The sequence below is a fragment of the Schistocerca nitens genome, chromosome 7 (genome assembly GCF_023898315.1).
Source record: "Schistocerca nitens isolate TAMUIC-IGC-003100 chromosome 7, iqSchNite1.1, whole genome shotgun sequence".
Lineage (NCBI taxonomy): Eukaryota > Metazoa > Arthropoda > Insecta > Orthoptera > Acrididae > Schistocerca > Schistocerca nitens.
In genome coordinates, this window is record NC_064620.1 from 165,225,511 (window position 1) to 165,245,210 (window position 19,700).

General features: G+C 37.7%; 1 protein-coding gene and 1 pseudogene across 3 annotated transcripts in view; both read right to left on the reverse strand.

Annotated features, from left to right (window-relative positions):
- Window positions 1-769: 769 nt before the first annotated feature.
- Window positions 770-887, reverse strand: LOC126196055 (5S ribosomal RNA; annotated as a pseudogene).
- A 4,247-nt stretch (window positions 888-5,134) lies between these two features.
- The window catches only part of LOC126194725 (collagen alpha-1(IX) chain-like), a 419,736-nt gene continuing 405,170 nt past the window's right edge, over window positions 5,135-19,700 (reverse strand). Inside the window, exons 21-23 of one of the 3 annotated variants that reach the window (XM_049932976.1) lie at window positions 13,042-13,209; window positions 7,438-7,506; window positions 5,135-7,089 (exon numbers count right to left, since the gene is read on the reverse strand). In XM_049932976.1, the coding sequence (XP_049788933.1) occupies window positions 6,956-7,089; window positions 7,438-7,506; window positions 13,042-13,209 (371 nt within the window). In that variant the 3' untranslated portion in view covers window positions 5,135-6,955. The remainder of the gene's footprint in view (window positions 7,090-7,437; window positions 7,507-13,041; window positions 13,210-19,700) is intronic. The other 2 variants (XM_049932975.1, XM_049932977.1) reach the window with 2 other exon arrangements.

Here is a 19,700-nt window from a genome sequence, read left to right on the forward strand (position 1 = left end):
GTAGTGACTTAACAATTATGCCACCTTGCTTTAACTTCCAAAGTTGGATAAAAACAAAGAGGATCAGACACCAACACTGAGTGAAATTCTTCATAATTAGAGATTGGAAGGAGCAATTCGCATTGGCTTTGAAGAAACTTTCAGCAGCCAAGATCACATTCAGTACTATTTACTCCTGATGACTGACTTAAACAGTTAAGATTGTCATCTTCTGATCTTCAAAAAAACTTTTGTTATATGTCCTGTTCCATTATGACTGTATCACACATTCCATGTTGTTATCTTTCTGCTCACTATACGAGATTGGAATAATAGAGAATTGTGAAAGTGGTTCGATGAACCCTCTGCCGGGCACTTAAATGTGATTTGAAGAGTATCCATGTAGATGTAGATATAGATTGTATGTAGCACATTCCAAACATGTTCATTAAAAATAAAAATTGGTTTCTCACAATTAAAAACAACACAGTTAAACAGTCCACACCTATAGAACATCACACTGATACATGTTAGGTGCAGAATTGCATAACTGTGCACATGTTTATGTTTACATGATGAGAGAGAGAGCATTCCGTCTTCAGGCCACAAACAGCCTATCGGGACCATCCGACCGCTGTGTCATCCTCAGGTCAGGATGCGGAGAGGAGGGGCGTGTGGTCAACACACCGCTCTCCCAGTCGTTATGATGGTTTTCTTTGACCTTAAGCTGCTACTATTCGGTCGAGTAGCTCCTCAATTGGCATCATGAGGCTGAGTGCATCCAAAAAAATGACAACAGCGCATGGTGACCTGGATGGTCACCCATCCAAGTGCCAGCCACACCCAACAGCGCATAACTTCGGTGGTCTCATGGGAACCGGTGTATCCACTGCGGCAAGGCCGTTGCCACATGATGAGTAAAATGGTATTTAACTCATCATGTAAATGTAAACATACCGTTTAATCTGTCATTAAACATAAACATGTGCACAAACATGCATAGTTGTGCCATTCAATATTTAACAAGTATCAATAGAATGTGATGAGTATGGACATCCTCAGTTATGCAAGGTGCTTTTTCACTGTTTTGTTTTTATTTGCAACAAACCTGTTTTTATAATTGCATAGGCTTCCACGGCCAGAGTCAGTCGTCATAACAGTTTTCTGCGTGTGATACCACGTCATAATGTATAAAACTGCTGCGGCTGGAGAAAAACCAACGTTTCAGCCACAGTTGCAGTGGCCTTCTTCTGGGCCTACTGATCACTTCTTGGCCTACTGGTCACTTCTGGGTCTACCGGTCACTACCAATAGGCCCAGAAGAAGGCCGCTGCAACTGTGGCTGAAATGTTGGTTTTTCTCCAGCAGCAATAGTTTTATATATTATGACACGGTACCACACTCAGAAAACTTTTATGTTGACCACATCTGTTTTTATTTTTAACAAACCTGTGTGAAATGTGCTATGTAGTATCCACTATAATGTCAACATGGTGTGTATGATACAGTCATAATGGAAAGAATGTATTACAACAAATTTTTTGAAGATCAGATGATGATGTCTTAACTGTTGAAACCAGTCATCAGGAATAAATAGCATTGAGTGCGATCTTTGCTATTAACAGTTTCCTCAAATAGCTCTTCTGGATAAAATCAAAGATGATGTGAAAAAATGTCAAATGGGATGGAAATCATAGTTTCCTTAGCACAGAAACTGAAAACAAAACAAAGTTTAAAGTAATGAATAGTAACACAAAGAGTGTAACAACTTACTAAACAGAAAAATTTGGAAAGCCACAATAAAACAAGGAAACAAGTTATGCAATTTATGAATATCTAAACAGATCAACAAGGACACTGGCTACAGATATGGAAAGGTTAAAGAGGCTCAAGAAGTTATGTCACCTTACAAAATAATTACACAAATATGTTCTCCAATTTCAGTGAGAATGAAGCCGAAATTAGCTTTGGTAACTTCTTTAAAAAGTACACAGATTTATGGTATTCCTGCTCACCAGTAAAAAAAATAAGATATCCAAATGAAATGAAAAAGAAAAGTCTGAACTGGTTCACACAAGAGCTAGTAGAAATTAGAGGAAACTTGCATATGCTGTACCAGATGCATAAACAAGCCTCTGACCAAGGGGCAGAACAGAGTGTGAACATTCATAGGTCATATCTGAAATGCAAAAAATACTATAAAGCCAAACTACTTCTGGCAAAAAAGCAAGCAGTGGAGAACTATATAGAAAGAGCTCCCAATAAATGCAAGGCAGCCTGGCAAATAATAAAACAAGAGAATACACCGAAACGCACAGAAACAGCACTGCTTGATCCTGAAGAATTAAACGAGTACTTTTTAAACTCAGTTAAAGAAATAAGTAACAGTATCAAAGCAACAAATTCATCTGCAATGAACCTTGTTGGAACACCACTGCCTGTTAACCTGGCATTTCAATGGAGGGCTGTCACATCTGCTGATGTTATAAAAGCTGTATCCAAATTTTCAGGTTCTAAAAGTATGGACTGTTATTGGTTATCAAATAACATAATTAAAAAGACAATACACTCAATCGCCAAACCATTAGCTTATATTTTTAATAAATGTGTAGAATTTGGGGTTTTTCCGGATGCACTCAAGGTATCAAAAGTTGTCCCAGTTTTTAAAAAAGGAGACAAACATCTCCCCCAAAGCTACAGACCAGTCTCCATTGTTCCAATATTCTCAAAGGTATTTGAGGCGCTGATACACACACAAATAAGCAACTTCTTTGAAAAACACAATATCCTATGTAACAATCAGTTTGGCTTTCGAAAGGGGAAGAACACAACAGGGGCCATCTTGGAAATCATTGACCAAACCTTAACAGCTTTTGAAAATAATAACATGGTATCACTGGTATTATGTGACCTAAGCAAAGCTTTCGATTGCATTCCTGTTGACATACTACTGGGGAAACTAGAGTTTTATGGGGTGAGAGGGAGCACTTTATCTGTGATAAATTCTTATTTAAGTAACCGAAAACAATTCGTTTCAGTCAGAAATTTAAATTCTTCCATCACTGAAATCAGCACAGGTGTACCACAAGGGTCTATCCTTGGACCCTTCTTCTTCATTGTCGCTATTAACGATTTACCTAAAAATATAGCTCACCCTGTTGTGTGTTATGCTGACGATACAACACTACTTACCACACATCAGAACATTTCAGATCTGAATAACCTAACAAAAGAAACACTAGATAAGGCCCTGGACTGGTTTGCAGCCAATAAGCTCCTATGCAACCCTGACAAAACACAACAACTTTTAATGGGAACATCAAATGAAGTAGGCAATAAGTCAGTAAAACTCTTAGGTATTCACATTGACTCAAAACTATATTGGGAGGAACATGTCAATCATGTATGTGAAAAAATATCTCGGGTGGCATATCTTCTCTTGAAACTAAGGGAGGTAATGAGCTTGGAGTACCTCAGGGTGACATACTTTGGGCTATTCCAGTCACATATTTCATATGGTCTTATTATATGGGGGCACTCCCCTCACATCAAAAACGTATTGAAATTACAAAAAAAAGTCATACGTATAATATGTAAAAGAGGTCATAGGGAGCACTGTCGTCCTCTTTTCTCCAGACTCAGAATACTTACAATTATAAATTTATACATCTATGTGTCTGTACTCTATATTAAAAATAATATTTCAGAATTTATTGCCAGAAAGGAAATACACGAACACAACACCAGGGCGAACGGTAATTTAGACATACCGCGCCACAGATTAGCGAGAACAGGAAATTCCCACAAAGTTAACCCACTCAAAATGTTCAATAAACTGCCAATTCATGTTCAGTCTATGGATACAAATTCTTTTAAAATTAAGTGGTACAGCTGGCTGTCAGATCATCCATTCTATGACATCAAAGAATTCTTTGAGATGCCTGAGGAGTATATAAGCATTTAAAAGTTGTCTGTAGTTAAACATATTATTTTGTGCTGTGGTTAATAGTGTGTAATTACAAAGTTTATACTATAAACAATAAAATACCTTATTATATTAGATTATAAGATAGCTTGTTGCGTTAGCTTTTAAAAGCTATCCTTTGTAATTTGGTACACTGCCATGCTTCAAATGTATTTATAATGTATTGACAGAAGTTTATTTTGTTATTCTGTATGTACCAGTACATCTTGTATGACGAAGCCAATATCATTGTAAAATGATCTATGGTGAATAAAATTCTTGAAATTGAAATACCAAAATGAAATTATGTTTTTTCCTATTATTATGGTTTATTTTTAGGAATGGGCCTACACATTTTCAGTATGGATGTCCTTAAATCAAAAGGAAAATTCACTTGAAAAATCAATAAAATTATGAGACAGAACTGTTGGTCAGTAATTAGATTCGGGGGATTATACTTTAGTAATGCTGATGTGCACATATAACAGTACATGAAACTATCATCTCCCTTCCCTGTGGATGGAATTAATAGTTACAAAATCTGAGATTCTTTCATGTACTTTTATGTATGTCTGTCAGTAGTACTAAACTTTTACCTGTTAAAGGTAAGTACTGGCTACTAATGATATATTATTTCTGCATTGTTTGGTGTAGAAGTGTGAATCCTTATCGGTTACCAAAACAGAAACAGTACACTGGGGCACAGAGAAAACACATTGAGTCCTTGGTTGGTTTTCTTTCTTATATCTTTCTCCTTCTAGGCCTAGAAGACTGAGTGACACTTCCTTTGCTTCATTACCTTTCCTAAATGCCTTTTTCTTTGGATAATGTACTTGAGAATGTTTTGAAAGCTAGTAGGCCAATATTTTTTCAGTTTGAGTTTCTGTAGATAACACTCTTTGTTCAATAGAAAACAGGTGATTTTCTTCTATCCTCCATAATGGGTATCTTCAATTATGAATCTTGAATTATATTTAGATCATTCTTATATACAATACATGATCAGTTGAGCTTCACTCCAAACATGTAGTATGAACAGAATGTCTGAAAGGTATTGAAATGGGACCATTAAATTTTAATCCAAGTTCTATAATGTCTATATTACAGAAAATGAATAATGCAGATAGTTGTTTGAAAATTTTATTCAAAACTGTGTGACAAAAAATGATAACATACAAGTGTTTGAATTTTTTCATCATTTTTGATGTTATTTTCATTTTCTTTGTTATGTTTACAATGATACGACATTTACAATCAACTTAATTTACTTTTGTATTACTCATTTTGATTATATACATTTCTACAAAATTATGTGAGGTTTCAACAGTTTTCCCGAAATAAGTGCACCATCTATTTATATATTGTTGCAGATTCCTGCATCACAAATATCTATTATAACTTTTATAAAATAAGTTATGCAACATTTACTGCATATTGTTTTAAATGGGTTATGCAACATTTACTTCAGGTTATTTTAACTGAAATAAAGTCTTGAGAATCAGGTTCTGCCTGAGAAACATATCATTTGTTTCTCGATTAAAAATAAAATTTTATGCAACATAAAGATAAATACAAGACAAAATTGATAAAGAAAAAGAGGTATTATAAAAATACAAAATGTCACTCTGAACTGTTTGCCTCCGTTTATTGCTGACTCACTTTGCGCACGTCTTGACCGAGCACAAGTTTTTGCAGTTAAAAATTGTTCAGGATGCTTGTCTTCTTGATGACAAAGAGATATTCAGAGGCTACATTTTAGTAACTAACATTAAAGGAATATGGCACATTCACTGAGATTTCTCTATCGTACATCTGTTTATAACAAATATTATACAAAATATAATGCTAGGAACACACATCTGTTAATGACTTCATAGCTATGTTCAAGAGCACAATGGGGCAATTAGAGCGTGAGACAGTTAATTTGGAAATATTAGAATTTCCATGTAACACAATGAAGCACTGTGGTACAGATGACTATACAATTATCACATGATTCATTCCTTACATATGAAACATTCAATCCTCTGCTCCTGGTTAACATTAAATTAAAATTGGCAAAAATGAACAATACTGTTAAAATAATTGATTAATAGCATCACTGAAGTCATGCTACTCTTAACTAAATAAAACTTTTTTTATGAAACAATTCTTAACACAAAGGACTAATACATTTACAGAAGCAACAATTGCTGACAAAAATCAGATTGTTGCTTCCATGGCAGTGATCATTACTAACACTTAACCTCTCCACAAAATACTAGAACACTTTCTGTGTGCAAAAACATCAGACTGAACACATTATAAAGCTCAAACTTATTATGCAGAAGAAATTCATCCGTCAGGCTTTTGCTTTCTTAAAAGGAAACATTAGAAAGAAAGAAAGTTATATATTTCTTGCTTTTGGCATGCTGGTATGAACTAAACTACTTCCTTTTTCTCCTGGGCATGTTTGCAGTTAGATACTGACATGTGACAAGTATTTTGTAGTCTGTTGCTGGAGTAATTTGACAACCACATGACTGTGTCTTGGCACATAAAACATTTACAGATACTAAGCACATAAATTCTTGAGAGTGAAATTACCACTCTGAATACTGTATGGCACATGAGGGATGATGAAACTCTCAATGTAACAGTATGTCTGAAAATGGCACTTTTAGAACTACTCGTTTCAGCTTTATCTGTGAAAGCTCAGTGGCATGTCATACTGGTACAACAGACATACATTAATAATATGTGGAATTTTGGTAAACTTCTGAAGCAGACATCAAAGATAACATAACAAGTAAATTTAAAATATAACTTGTTTCTTGTCTACGCTGCCAATGCAATAACTGTTCTCTTTACACACGTCAACAATAACCAATAAACCTACCAGCAAAAAGTTCGCTTTACATTTTTGTTTACAATATCTTAGCTGAGGAACACTTATCCATTTCTCTGTAGAGTGATAATAAGTTCTACTCTTCAGACACTGTTTCTGGTGGGGTTGACCCATGAAGTGGAAATTCAAGGCCCCTTAGTATTGCCAGCAGCCCTTTGGAATGATCTCGCTGCTTGCAGGTAACTTTCAGGGTAATTACAGTACTCGCAGAATCCAGGAGGTCCCTGTGGCCCGGGTGCTCCACGTACACCAGGTAATCCTGTTACAAAAAAAGAGAAAATGACATGCTTATAAGCTGTCTCCAGTTATTACATGCATGGAGTAGTGTTGTACTATATCAACAGACATTCAAATCATTATTAAAAGCATTTGTTAAAGGGTACAGTGACCACTTTTAATACAATAAAAAATATACCTACAGTCTGACTCATTTCTCTATAATAAGTGACCCAGATAGTATTTGCCTCTCTTTAAGAAGACATTCATATTTTCTTGATAAACATTATCTGCGACTAATAGACCATTGAACTTCAACAGACTGGTCTTGTTAGAGTATTACTTTATTTTATTTTCATTGTACTGCATCAAAAAGAAAACAGGTTTTTACCTGGTCGTCCAGGTTCCCCTCTTTCCCCTTCCCTTCCTGGCAGTCCAATACCTTCTGGTCCAGGTGGCCCTGTAGAAAGTGAAAGGATACTGAATTAGACATGTGGCATAAATCTGATTTTACATTTGACGTGTTTAAAAGAGAAAAAATAACATAAAAGAGTACAGGGGAGCATGGTAATCATATGTATTTAGTTTCTGAAGCTTGTGGTAAACATGATGCCTTCCAATTACTGCTTCTCTCTTTTGATTCGTGTAAGTAACAAACAGACGCAGGGAGACAGGCACCATTTGAGCTGTGGAATGTATAATGAGGGAAAGTAAAAGAGGCCAGTTTCCTGTTAGTTTTGATGGATGGAAAGAAATGAAGATAAGCTTACAGTTACTACTTATTTATTTTTAACTGAATATCTTATTGAAACTTGCAAGTCATTATATCATTGCACGGGTGTGCTTTCAAAATACAGCAGTTTACCATACTGGATATGATTGCATTAGTATGTAATGGCAAACTGGGGTAAAAGCATGCTAAAAGTGAGCAGGTGTGCATGATTCTCACATTAAATACATTATACAATCTGGTGGTACTTGTAAACACTGTTTTCTGATTTTGTAGTAGGCTATATAAATTGATATTCATAACAGTAATATGACAGTTATCTCATTTAACAATTTGCTTCAAGCAACAACCCAGTAATTTATTTATTTGACACAATTTATAGAACAGACTGTAATGAAATAGATACCTGAACTTCTCACATCTGGTCTGTTGCCAGAAATTAAGATCATGCTTTTTCCCCCTTGTCAGATGCCAAGAAATTATACACCACTGACAAAGTCTTACATATTAGAGAAGTTGGATTGGTCTCTGAATGCCATTAGAAATGATGAGAGAAAAACAAGGGAAACTGGGAAAGCCATTAAGATTCGGGAATTAGCTTCATTTACTGCAGACGTCACCTATTTCACCTTGTCTCCATTGTCACGAACCTGTTTTCAGCAAGGACAGACAGACAGATTACGCAATACATTTTGACATTAGTAAAATTATACTTTGGCTTAATATGCATCATCCTGAGATGCCTGGCATTTAAGTATATCAAAGAAAAGAAAATCCCTAAGAATTTTAAGAGAGACAATGGCTTGGCCATTAAAGACTGGTTATATGGGCTTCAGAAAAGAAATTATCAGATAAAATTGAGGCAGCCTGAAAGAACAAGTTTGTATAGGGTCATGTCTTTTAATGCTGAAGAGAAACAACTATTTTATTCAAATTAAGAAAATAGATAAAATAAAGGTATGGAAACATACAATTTTGAACTGAGTAGAGTACATAGCATATATAAAATGGGCATTACATTGGTTCAGAAGAAATCCCTGAAAATTTCCAGACCTACAGGAGGCAAAAATGTAGGAGCTGTGATTTCTGCTGAATGAAGGTGAACCATTACAGGTTTTTTCTGCATGAATGCTGCTGGAAATTATATGTCATCAATGTTAGTCTACCACACAAAAAGAATGGCTCCCACACTTCAGAAAAATGAATCAGCTGGAGCAGCATACAAATGGTGAAAGAACCAATAGATTAATTCTGAGTTATCTTTTGATTAGTTAGTACACTTGAACAAAAATTTCAGAAATTGATCCTCTTTTTCTTATCTTGCATAGCCATACCAGTCTTATTACAAATTTAACATTTTAGTACTGCAGAGAGAATTTTATCCATGTTGAATCATTACTGTCACATGCATCTAATCATTTTCAACTGCTTTACTTGACTTGATTTGACTTTCTTAAGTCTGCTGAATGATGCACTGTACAGGGAATTGAAAAAAATTCCTTACAACTTCAAGATATCCAAAGGTGACTGAATATGGTGTACCTGAGTGTTAAAAAAAGTCATTCAAGAAAATTACCGCCTTGGAGAAAGCAATATTTTCAGAAAATGATTTTGCTTCAGCCAGTGAAATGAAACAACTTGCAGCAGAAGAAACTCATGAGCCTGACATTTCAAATTCTGAGTCATTTCGAGATTTTTCAAGCACTCAAGTCCGTCAGTATTCAAAGTACTAAATAACTCACAACAATCTGAAGTTCTGTATGAAGATTCTCAACCATCTACCTCCAAACAAATTCTTGTACCAAAATATCTCCAGTTTCTAAACTAAAACCCAACATAAACATAAGGAGAAACGCATGTGAAGCACAATACTCACAAATATTAACAAGCACTCTCCATGAAAAGGAAGGTGGAATAAGCTGACAAGAAAACAGAGACTGGTTTGAAGAACAGGAATAATAAAGCTGTATGTAGATGCTTTACAGAGCAATCAGAAAATAGGAAAAGAAAACCGTAAGTAAGGAGAAAACACCAGAGTCATAGGAGGTATCAGACATTTCCAGCATTTGTGATAATGATGCTGACTATGATAACCGTCTTACTGGTGCATTTAAACCGCTATCTATACGTAGTAAAGAAACTGATGTGTTATGCTGCTGTGTAAACAAATAAAGAGAAAAAAATGTGGTCCTTGTGTGTTTGATTTTATGGTTGGAATCATGTTGTTTGTACCAAAGAACAAACATCACAGGACTAAGTTTGCAATGGGTGCTTATCCAAGAATTGAAAATTCTAAACATTGTTGAACTGTTAAATTGAAGATAATTACACATTCTGTATTACTGTTTAAACACATTTCAATATTCTAAGTTCCTAACAGAATTTGGTGAGTAACTTAAATGGTGCTTGTTTTCATTCATGTACCTATAACATTAGCCTCTCTTCTTAAATGTGCAATTTCCTAACCACTCTGTGTAATTACCCCACAGGCATATGTGTGTGCAAGGCAAAAAAGGTGGGTTAGGGAGAGGGGGTTGGGGGCTTGAAGGGGCAGGATAAAAGGGGTCACTTGAGCCATCTCCTCCTCCCCTTGGAATCTGGAGTGTATTATAGTGAGACAAGACAAAGGCTTTTGCAATTTCTGTACAACTTATTATCTTGCCACTCCTCCCCTGCCCCCTCCCCAATAAATTTCTGCACATACCCATGCCCATAGGCGAAGGAAGGGCACCCAATTGCATCTTACTTATATTTGCAGTTAAACTTCATTGTACTGTTTTTTACATTTAAAATGATTCAGCGTAATAAAAGTAGAGAAACTACATTTGGTTCAACCCTTTAGTCTCCTGAGTGAGCACACCAAGTTTCTGTCCCTTCTGACAGCGTAGCTGCAGGACAGTCATTGAATTTCTCACTGCAGAAAAAAAAAACTGGGGGGAATATTAAAAAACAATTGTGCAAAATCTATAGAGCATCTGCTGTTAACAGAAGAACAGTTAGTCACTGGGAATGAAGGATGAGGTCATCAGAAGGCAGTTCGGCGGAGCTCCACGATTTGCAGCAGTCGGGGAGACCATCTGCGGCTGTCACACCTGACATGTTGCAGTGATCTGATGTTGTCATTTGTGAGGACAGACACATTATGACTCGAGAAGACATTTTGAGGATGATGAGGAGGTGATTCACACAGTGAAGGACTGGCTCTGCCACCAGTACAAGATTGGTACCGACAGAGCAAACACGCCCTTGTTTCGCACTGCAGGAAGGCTATAGAACGGGAAGGAGAATACGTGGAAAAATAGGGTGGGTAGATAAAACACAAGTCTTTTGTGTATGTAATTCTCATTGTGTTCAATGAGGAACTGTTGAAGAAAAGAAAGTGCGGTGCATTACTTTCTGCGCAACCCTTGTACAAATTAACTGTAGCTCTGCAGCTATTCCTGTATGTATGTTTATTTCTAACTTCATGCCAAGCAACACCAAGCTAGCCAACACAAAAAATGTCCTTCTTCAACTTCATATTTTGCTTGAATATTGGCAATTTTGGAAGGAGCTTTCTATTTTTACCCTTTACGCATTTTATGTAGATTTGAATATGGATTTTATTTTCACATATTGTATGTCAGTTTATGTTTTATTGTCAGATACTCATTTTGCTTTATGAAATAATTTTAATTAATGACTATGCATACTGCATTTTAAATATTGGATGTACAATACTGATCAGCAGGACACCCCCAGGCTATCAGCAGTACTTACTATTTACGTATGTGTGTAGATACTGATTCTGATATAGTACTTATATCAGATTTTTTAATGATATGTATGGCTGATAAGCATGGCTACTAGTGATGTTATTAACTGTTATTTTTATTTCTCAGGTATTCCTAGGCTTTTTGCAGATTGAGCTTTAGCTAACTAAACTTAGTTTGTCACACCACAGTTTGTCTATTTGTAACAGATCTGAAGAGGACAGTAGCTGAAACTGGTAATTCTATAAGTTACATGGTCAAGATGCACCTTTACAATAAAGTGACATTTCTGAAAGTCTTGGAAGAAGACACTTGAGAAGTAAGAAGGGAAAGAATAGGAAAAATTGGATTACAACACGCATGTCAGGTAAAACTGATGAAGATCATTCTGGAGAAAGGAGGGGGAGTACAGAAAGGTGTACAATGAACTACAAAGTTTTAATGACTGGGGTACAGAGGGGTGGATGGAAAGATAGCGTGAAGATACTGAAGGACTGTAATATCAAGGTATATTAGAATCAATGTATAGAACAATTAACCTAAGCAACAAAGAGCCAAGAAAAGTCATGAAATAGGCTACACTAATTGGAAATGGATTTATAATAGTGCACACAGAAGAGAACAAAGACTTGTGGAAGAAGTATATTGAAGAATTATATAAAATACAAGGGGTTCATGCACTCCTAGACTGGAATGTCAATTGGAATGTGATGACACAGACTATGGGCAAAAGATACTGAGATGTGGACAATGCCATTAAGGATCTCATAAAGATGAAAGCAATGGGCTGTGATAAAATACCAGCTGAAGCCTTAGAGGCTTTGGGACATAGAGAAAGCTGTGGATCAACCAACCTTTCAACAGGATATATGACACAAGCATTTGCCTGAAGATCTGTTTAAAATTCTTCTAGTCTGTTTAAGAAAGAAGTACTGCAACAAAGAATGCAAAGCTCACAGGAAAATTAATTTCATATGTCACATTACAAAAACCTATTGTTACTCAGATTAACAGGAAAATTTGAAGAAACCATGGTGGGGAAGATCAGTCTGAAGTCAAGAAAGGAAAGACAACATGACATCCAATTGGATATCTGTGTAACATTAATGAAAATTCCTGGATGGAAAAAAAAGTAAAATAAAGGAAAGACAACCACATACCTGTTGCAGATTGGTGTGGGGCACACAGAAACATTTAATCGAAAACAGGTAATATTAACATTTGGTCTCTCTGCCTTTTCTAGTAGGACACACACACACACACACACACACACACACACACACACACACACACACACACACACACACAGGCACCCAAATGTCCACACTAATTAATTAATCTATATATGAATGATAGTCAAAATCAGTGAGGGTTTATCTTAGTAAAATTAACAAATACAAGTATTATCAGGCAGGAACTAGGAACTCTGACCACTTGCATCATGGAAATTAAAGAAATGAAACATCTTACAGATTACATTGCACAAGAGCTGAAAACTACATAAAACACATACCAGGTAGGCCACGTGGTCCCATAGGACCCTCTATTCCAACTCCCTCTGGTCCTCTGTCTCCTTTGTCACCTCTCTCTCCAGGGGAACCAGGTGGTCCACTTGGGCCCACGGGACCTGGGAGGCCAGTGAAGCCTCTCTCTCCCTGCAGGCCAGGTGGTCCTGCATCGCCTGGAAGTTTATAAGGGATTGGTGAGAAACAATTGCTAGTCATAAAGTGGAAATTTACCTCCATGCAGTAGATTATTAACAATTGAAATTTTAAAAAAATGCATTTACAGAAGATGTTTGTTGCATTGCCAAAAGACTTATGCCCTGTAACTTTTAGAGTTGCTCTTAGAATCTGCTATATAACTTTAACTCAAAACTTAATTTTAATTCTATATTCACAGTGTGGGGAGTAGTCTATAATTTATTTATTAAAAATCTCTGTTTCAGTGAAATATACCTTATTGTGGTGACATTGTGCATTGATGTAATGTTGTACTGCATGTGGGATGTGCAAGTGTTTACAAACACTGCACCATTCAAACATTTCATGCCAGACGCTAGAGGTGCTGCATTTATACACATATTGTGTTGTGGTTTTGTTATTCTTTGATTATGCTTTTTATATTTTGTATCTTCCATGCATGTAGTGGAGTTTGCGCACAGTTACGGCATATTATGATATTTGTTCTCTGCATATTAAAGTTATTTTGAATTGCAGGCTTGGAACAATCAAACAAACCATGTATTTCTCACCATCTCCTGTGGCTGTGACCAATAAAGCTAATGTTAATGGTTTGAAGGAATTTTGTGTAGTTTGGTTCCATCATATTAAATACACACAGTTTGCACCAAAAAATGGTGATAGCAATGTTATTTACCTGCATAGTATCATTGGATTAATGAGCGCTTGCAGAGGAGATTTGCAAAATGACTGATGCAAATCCTGCCATGTCACGATTGACTGTAAGGCCACACAATGCAGCTTTGTGGTTTGTTCAGGAGAAGACCAGTTTTTTCTATTCTGGAATTTCGGCAGATACTACCAAGTTTTGTGCTTGTAGTAAACCTATTAGACCATCAGTATGCCACGGAAGTTCAAGATATGATTACCTTGCCACCAGAGGCTAACTCCTGCAACCAGCTTAAAGCAGAATTGATCCAGCGATTTTCAGCATCACAGGAAGAGCAAATCTGTCAGGTTCCTACTCAGGAAGATATTGGAGACAGGAAGTCTTTGCAATACTGGTGGCACCTAAGCAACAAAGTAGACAAGGGAACCATTCTGGACAGCTTTCCTCACACAATATAGAGTAGACATTTGCTACTGCAATTATAACATTACAGTCTAACACCCACTTGGTCATAGTAGTGGAACTGGCAGATAAAATGTAGGACATGATGACATCGGCTTCTATTAGCACAATCACTTCGTAGTGCACTAGTGTGATACCAACTGTTTTGCATGGAGATTATGACACCTTGGCGGCTAAGGTAGATCTATTGATGCAGCAGATCAGCAAACTGTTATCTCAACATGACCCAAACATTAACAGAAGCTATAATCAATACTGCCAATGCTCACACATCAGACCATCGATGACCTCTTCCCCAACTGAGCCTGGGCAGCAAGGTATCTGCTGGTATCACCAGAAATTCAGTGAGCAAGTGTGCAGATGCACAACCCCCTGCACTTTCTCAAATGGTAATGGTGGTTGGAAGTAGGTGCCTCCTCCGATAGCCAATTAGTGTCTCCATGCCTTTTTGTTAGTGATCAGGGGTCCAGTTGGAAATGTTTAATAGGCACTGGGTCCAATCTGTCCATTTACTCACAGACTATGTTGCACAGGAAGTGACCACTCGCCTTATTCTGTCTGACTGCTGCAAACAACTTGGTCATAACAATGAATGGCAGGTGGGTTTACGACTAGCCTTTGCACGGGATTTTACCGTTGCAGACGTCGACAAACCTATCACTGGAGCACCCTTCCTCCCCCATTACAATCTACTGCTGGACATGAAGTACTCACACCTAGTTGACATCACAGGCTTAACAGCATCAGGATTTCAGTGGGATGCAGCTGTTCATACTGCCAAAGTAATTCAGGTGGCAGAAAATGAGTACATAGAGCTGCTGCATGGATTTCTGGCTCTAACATGACCTGCTGGAGTGCCTAAGGAGGTAAGGCATGACACCGTCCACTACACAGAGACAACCAACCATCCCACCACATCTTGCAGACCAAATTGTCTTAAAATTGCGAAAGCAGAGCATGACAGTATGATTCATGAAGGTGTAACGTGGTCTTCCAACAGTTCCTGGTCCTCACCATTGCATTTTGTCCTGAAAAAGGGTTGTGCACAGCGGCCTTGTGGTGACTACCGAGCCCCAAATACCAGAACAATACCTGACAGATATCCAGTACCATCGTTACATTACTATAAATATGTGTTGAGTGGTGCGGTTATTTTTAGCATTCTTGACTGCACAAGAGCGTGCAGTATCTGTACGAGATATTCCCAAGGTCGTGACATCACTTATTTTGACATTTTTGAGAGCATACAGGTATTTATAACTTTTGGACACACAAACACTGCTCAAACATGACAACACTTCATTGACTGAGTGCTACAGGGCCTAATTTTTTCTTTCGCTTACCTAGATGATATTTTGTTTTTTTTGTCATTGGCAGAGCAGCATCGGCAGCTTTCAGCAGAAGTGTTCAAGCAGTTGGAACATCATGGCGTTATCCTAAACACCATTAAATATGTTTGGCCAGCCCCAGATTTCCTAGGGCATAGGATAACAGTAGCAGGATCGCTACCATTGCCATAGAAGGTGGAAGCCATCTTACAGATTTCATGCCCAATTATGGCCAAGGAATTTTGTTGATTTCTCAGTATTTTATATTTTTATCACCATCATGTGCCACACTTTGCCGAGTTACAGGAGCCATTAACTCCTTGTAGCACTCACCGGCCCAAACAACAAGGGTAACTTGCCTATAGCATGCACTGATAGCGTATCTGTGGCATTTGAAGCAGCGCTACTGGCACACCCTGGATATGCTGCACCTTTGGCACTAGTAGTTGATGCTAGCATGATGGTGATCAGTGCAGCATTGCAGCGACAATGTAGTGACACATGGTGACCACTTGTGTTTTTCTTGCGCAAACTATCGCTATCACAAAAGCTGTGAAGAGTTTAATGACAGAGAACTTCTGGTCATTTATGAGTCCATCAAATACTTTGGCTTCACCAAGAAGCTAGAGAATTTATCATCTACGCTGAACACAAACTGCTAACTTATGCCTTTTGCCAGAACAATATGAACTGTTCAGCTAGCAACACAGTCGGCTAATGTTCATCTTGTAGTTCAGCACAGATATCCGGCACATCTCTGGTACAGACAATATGGTAGCCGATTGTTTCTCTAAGGGTAGAAGCATTACCAGCGCGATCGATTATATCAAACTCGCCGCCCACTCAACAACCAAATCAAGAACTGAATGTACTTTTATCAGCAGGAACATCAGCATTTGATCCTCAACTTATCCAAATTCCAGAGAGTGATATAAAGCTATACTGTGACATGACCAGGTTAAAGCTGAAGCTGTTCTTACCTATTGCCTTCAGAAGGGATGCCTTCAATATGCTATATGACTCGCCTAATGACAAATCGTTATGTATAGCTGGGAACACAGAAAGATTGCTGTGAATGGGCAAGGTGTTGTCTTAAATGTGTGCAGCAAGATACACCACCACGTGCAAGCACCAATAAGGAACTTTCCTGTGACACCAGCCCATTTCAATCATGTCCACATTGACGTCGTTGGTCTATTGCCGTTATCTGATGGCCTACGTTACATACTTACAATGATAGATTGTTGCACCCGCTGGCTGGAAACTGCACCAGTGGACAACATTATGGCAGAAACTCTGGCTTTTGCTTTTGTGTCTTATTGGGTGTCATGATTTGGCTGTCCATTACATATTATGACAGACAGAGGACGAAAATTTGAATCTGAACTGCTCAGACAACTCGCGATGTTTCATGGCACAACTCACCACAAAATGATGAGTGATCACCCAGCCTGTAATAGGACGATCAAGAGATGACACTACTCACTTAAGGCAGCACTAGTGTGCAAAAACACTGAGTGGACCAAGGCCTTTCCCATGGTACTATTCAGCCTCAGAAACATTTTCAAACCAGATATAGACACTTCTTCAGTAGAACTGTTGTACAGTGAGACGTTGAGGCTTCCTAGGGAATTTTTGGAGACAAACGCTCTGTCATAACCAAGGGATGATTGACCAGCATTCCTACTCCAACTGTGAGGAGACATGGCCCGAATCTGTCCACACCAGCCTCACAGACATGGTACAGCCACCACGACTTTAAAACCTGTTCACACATCCTATTAGGCATGGAAGGCATCAAACCATCCTTGCAGCCGCCATACTCAGGATCCTATCATGTAGTCGCAATGGGAGACAAGATTTTAACATTTCAACTAACACAAGGGTTACCATTGTTTTTATAGACATGATTAAACTGGCTTAAATCTTCCAAGAAGCAATAATGCCAGAGTTCCCAAGATTATGACCTCACTCAACAACCACCTCATCACCGACTCCACAGCCATCTGTGCAAATTCCATCAGTGGACCTGCCAACACATACCTCAAGATCTGGTCGCTGCATGCCCTTCCCAGCCTGCTATTTGGAATAATGCTCCTCCTCCACCATGTTAACTGATGTAGCAGTATCATGCAGTTACTCATTTCCCACTAGACACCAGAGGAGCTGGTTTATATGTGTGTGTGTTTTATTATTCTTTGATTATGCTTTTTATATCTTCCATGCTTGTAATGGAGTTTGTGCACAGTTATGAGATTAACTCTGATTATTATGCCCTGCATGTTAAGTTATTCTGAATATCAAGCTCAAAATGATCAAACAAACAGTGTATTTTTTGCTGACTCCTGTGGCTGTGATCAATAAAGCTAACATTATTTGTTCAAGGGCTTTTTGGTTCCATCGTACTATGTACACGCAGGTTCTAATGGTTGAACAACAGTCTACACAGTCGAAACATGACCCACAGAGTAGATAACATTCTGTCAGAACTACTGATAACATTGGGAAAGCCAGCCATGAAAAAGTCATGCACGGATTCAGAAAACATTGCTCTTGTGAAACACAACTAGCTCTTTATATTCATGAAGTAATGTGTGCTATCGACAGGGGATGTCAAATTGATTCCATAATTTTAGATTTCCAGAAGGTTTTTGACACCGTTCCTCACAAGCATCGTATAACCAAACTGCATGCCTATGGAATATCACCTCAGTTGTGTGACTGGATTTGTGATTTCCTGTCAGAAAGGTCACAGTTCATAGTAATAGATGGAAAGTCATCGAGTAAAACAGGAGTAATATCTGATGTTCCCCAAGCAAGTGTTATAGGCCCTCTATTGTTCCTGATCTATATTAATGGCATAGGAGACAATCTGAGTAGCCCTATTAGATTGTTTGCAGATGATGCTGCCATTTACAGTCTTGTAGAGTCAATAGATGACCAAAACAAATTGCAAAATGATTTAGATAAGACACCTACATGGTACGAAAAGTGGGAATTGACACTGAATACAGAAAAGTGTGAAGTTATTCACATGAGTTCTAAAAGAAATCCACACAAATCTTAAGGCTATAAATTCAACTAAATACTTAAGAATTACAAATAAAAATAACCTAAATTGGAACGATCACACAGATAATGGTGTGGGTAGAGCAAACCAAACACTGTGATTCATTGGCAGAACACTTAGAAGGTGCAACAGGTCTACTAAAGAGACTGATTACAACACACTTTTCCACTCTATACTGGAGTGCTGCTGTGCGGTGTGGGATCCGCATCAGGTGGGACTGATGGATGACATCAAAAAAGTTCAAAGAAGGATGACTCATTTTGTACTATCACAAAATAGGGGAGATAGTGTTACAGACAAGATATGTGGATTGGAGTGGCAATCATTAAAACAAAGGCATTTTTCGCTGCAACAGTATCTTCTCGTGAAATTTCAATCAACAGTTTCCTCCTCCGATTGCAAAAACATTCTGTTGGCACCCACCTACATAAGGAAAAATGATCATCACGATAAAATAAGAGAAATCAGGGCTCACAGAGAAATATTTACATGCCCATTTTTCACCCGCGCCATTCAAGAGTGGAATGGTAGAGAGAGAGCTTGAAGGTGGTTCACTGAACCCTCTGCCAGGCACTTCATTGTGAATAACAGAGTAATCACATAGATGTAGATGAAGTATTCCACTTGGTGTTCAAGATGTATGAAACAGATGAAATACTTTCATCAGACTTCATGAAGAATTTAATAATTCCTAATCCAAAGAAAACAGTTGGATCAAGTGTGAATATTAACAAGTCTTGGCTGTAAAATAGTGACAGGAGTTCTTTACAGAAGAATTTAAAGATTGTTAGAAGCTAACCTTGGGGAAGATCAGTTTGGATTTGAGATACATGTAGAAACACACTAGGCAATACTGACCCTACAATTTCTCTTAGAAGATAGATTAAAAAAAGGTGAACATATATTTATAGCATTTACAGACTTTGGCTTTTGACAATGTTGACTGGAATACAATCTTTA